Source organism: Austrofundulus limnaeus, unplaced genomic scaffold (genome assembly GCF_001266775.1).
Source record: "Austrofundulus limnaeus strain Quisiro unplaced genomic scaffold, Austrofundulus_limnaeus-1.0 Scaffold548, whole genome shotgun sequence".
Taxonomy (NCBI): domain Eukaryota; kingdom Metazoa; phylum Chordata; class Actinopteri; order Cyprinodontiformes; family Rivulidae; genus Austrofundulus; species Austrofundulus limnaeus.
Window position 1 is genome coordinate 86,036 of NW_013952950.1, and position 2,974 is coordinate 89,009.

The 2,974-nt window shown below is 38.3% G+C and overlaps 1 protein-coding gene across 1 annotated transcript in view; it reads right to left on the reverse strand.

Annotated features, from left to right (window-relative positions):
• nampt2 (nicotinamide phosphoribosyltransferase 2) overlaps window positions 1–2,974 on the reverse strand; it is a gene marked incomplete in the record, with an annotated part of 35,395 nt that overhangs the window by 11,755 nt on the left and 20,666 nt on the right. The window contains 2 exon segments of the mRNA XM_014026378.1: window positions 1,240–1,359; window positions 1,658–1,883. Of these exon segments, the coding sequence (XP_013881832.1) occupies window positions 1,240–1,359; window positions 1,658–1,883 (346 nt within the window).

Sequence of the window (2,974 nt, forward strand, 5' to 3'; positions counted from 1 at the left end):
GTTTACGAGCACAACAAAACCGCGAGGGGCAGCGACTGCAGCAGCTGCACCTGTCCACGCACGGCGCAGCTCTGACCAGCCCGGGATTGAAGAGTCCACATGTCAACCCCTTCAGATATTTATCTGTATGAGCATCAAAAATCTGTCATTTGCGCAAAACATCAGTATTAATCACATGCGGGTGGGGTGGGTGCAAGTGGACCGCAGGTGGGGAGGAGGAGGAGGGCATCTTTTAAAGACGTGTCTATGTTTTAATTAAAACTTTTATTTCTAAAATCACAGAGTTCTTTTTTTTAAATCACAGAGTTCTCTGAGTCAGCTTCAGGTGCTTGTAGTTATAATCATAAATATCTGCTAAATTTAACCAGGTTTTAAATGCCTTTAAATTACACAATCATTTTACTGGCGAAACTTGTCAGTTTGGTTAAAAAAACCTGTAAAAATAAATTATTCTTTTCTGTGCAGAGAACTTCCTCTGCTATAATTTATTAAAATAAATATATCAAAACTCCTCAGTTGAAAACACTAAAATGATAGAAAAGATGTTTAAAAACCTCTTTCCTCAGAAAGTCTTCAGTCCTAAGAACACTAAACTGTAACTTTAATAAGGTCATGTAGTTTACTCCTATTTAAAAGAAAATGTTTGACCTGTAAGCAGAAAGCTTATGCATGCTGGATGTTGATTTTTGGTGTCTATTTCAAAGAAGAGGATGAGGAGGAAGTTCTCCTCAAGCAGCTCCTGAAACTGGCAACATGGCTGACTGAGAACATTTGTACATAGTAAACTTTGTTTACAGAACAATATAGCCTACTTGTTAAATTACATTTTTATTGAGAATTTTTTGTACAACCACAGTTAAAAAAAATTCTAGGGGAAACGCTGGACTGTTCTGTGAAGTTCAGTGTTTAGGAAGTTCACTTAACATGTTTAATGTTTCATGAAACAAGAAAAATCTAGAAATGGTGAAAAGGTAAAGCTTTTAAATAAATCTTACTTTGTTTATTATAAAACAGATTGATTTATTGCTTCTGTGTTTGTTAAAAAATACTTGAGAAGATGTTAAAAATAATCGCAAATTAAATCGCAATTGCAGTTTATAGATAAAAAATTGCAATTAGATTATTTTCCAAAATCGTTCAGCCCTAGTAAGAAGTGCTGGAAAATGTTTGTTTTAAGGCAACAAAATCCATTTCCAATCCAGTTTAAAGGGATAACAGAATATGTTTCGATGTTCTTACCTGATCTAATGAGGTGAGGTCAATGCCATCTCCCTGAATGATCCGCAGATACGATGGTAACACTTTGTAGCCCAGTGAGTTCAAAGAACAACCAAAACTCTTTTCCAAAATCTTGAGGACCTTTAAGCACAACAACAGTTACTTAGATCCAGCAAATAGGGAAGATTTCAGCAAGATCCCATCAAACAACACTGCTTACACACGACAACGTGGCTCAACTCAAAGAGTCCGTGTGATAAACATTCCTGCCTGCAGTCCAGACCAGTCCTCTCATAATAAACTAAAACATACAACAACGAAAACTGTGGAGCAGCTCATTTTCTTTTTGGTCACATTTCCAGCATGTCATTGGAACAGGTAACATTTTTGGTTTTTCTAAACCAAAGTATTAAAGTAATAAATTCTAATCCTAACATACCTGGATTAGAGTTTCTGCTGGGTCTCCGGAGTCGGGTCGTATCACGAGACAGGAGTCCTGGCTACGCTCCATCACTCGCTCCTTCAGCTTGTCTCCCCAGATGTGTTTACARGCGTTAAAAATGTCGTAACTGTCACTGACCACAGACACCGGACCTGACGGGAAGCAGTCCAGTATCTGCTCAAAAGCATCCTTCTCTCTGTTCTTGCCCCAGGAGATGATAGTGCTGGTCAGAGGAAGGGCAGAAAAGCAGTTGTAGGGGTCACCTCGAGTAAAATAATCAGGAAAACTGTCTTGTGACCTCAGGCCTCTGATGGGCCCTTTAAAGAGCCAGAACTCCGCTCCGGTTGAAGCTGAATGTGGGCCACAACAGGTCGCCTTAACCATCAAAGGGACATTCTCTTTAACTTAATCAGATAATAAACAGAATAATCTTTTTATTTGATTTATTTTTCGCTTAACTAAGAGTTATTACATTTTGATAATCATGAAACAATGTTGATCAAACAGATCTCTTTTCTCCCTCAATGTGATTTCAGCTTATATTATAGATTTTTCTGTGAAAATATCTTACTTAACTAATCATTACGGTTTAAGTTTTGATAAAACACCAGTGTTTATCTGTCTGAATCATATTGCAAATGCTTTTGAATTTGAAGTAAATCATTCTTTCAGTCATTATTATGACCCCCGCGCGCGAAGCGTAAGCGGGAGTCATATTATTTTCGTACTGTTATTTTTTTTTCAGTGATTTTTGGTCAACCATAGCACAAAAACAGCTGCACCAATCAACGTGAAATTTGGCAGGACTGTAGAAGAGTCTGACCTACACTGCATCAGCCAACGGTTTTACGATAGACCCTATATTTGAGGAGGGGGCTCCTTTGAAAATGGGGGTGTCTGGACATGCAAAAATGCTTATAACTCAGAAACTGTTCAATAAAGAAGCTTCAGATTTCTTTTGTTGTTTAGATCTGATGAAGCACTATCCATCAGGCCCAACTATCAGTGCCCCCCAACCCCCAAGACCCCCAATTTATCTGAAAAAGGGGTATCTGGGCATACATAATAGGTTATAGCTCAAAAACTATTAAACATAGGAGCTTCAGATTTCTTTTGTTGTTTAGCTCCAATGAAGCTCGATCCATCAGGCCCACCAATCAGTGCCCCCATCCCCCGGACCCCCAATTTATCTGAAAAAGGGGTATCTGGACATACAGAAATGGTTATAGCTCAAAAACTATTAAACATTGGAGCTTCAGATTTTCTTTGGTTGTTTAGCTCTGATCTATCTATCCATCTATCTCTATCCATCAG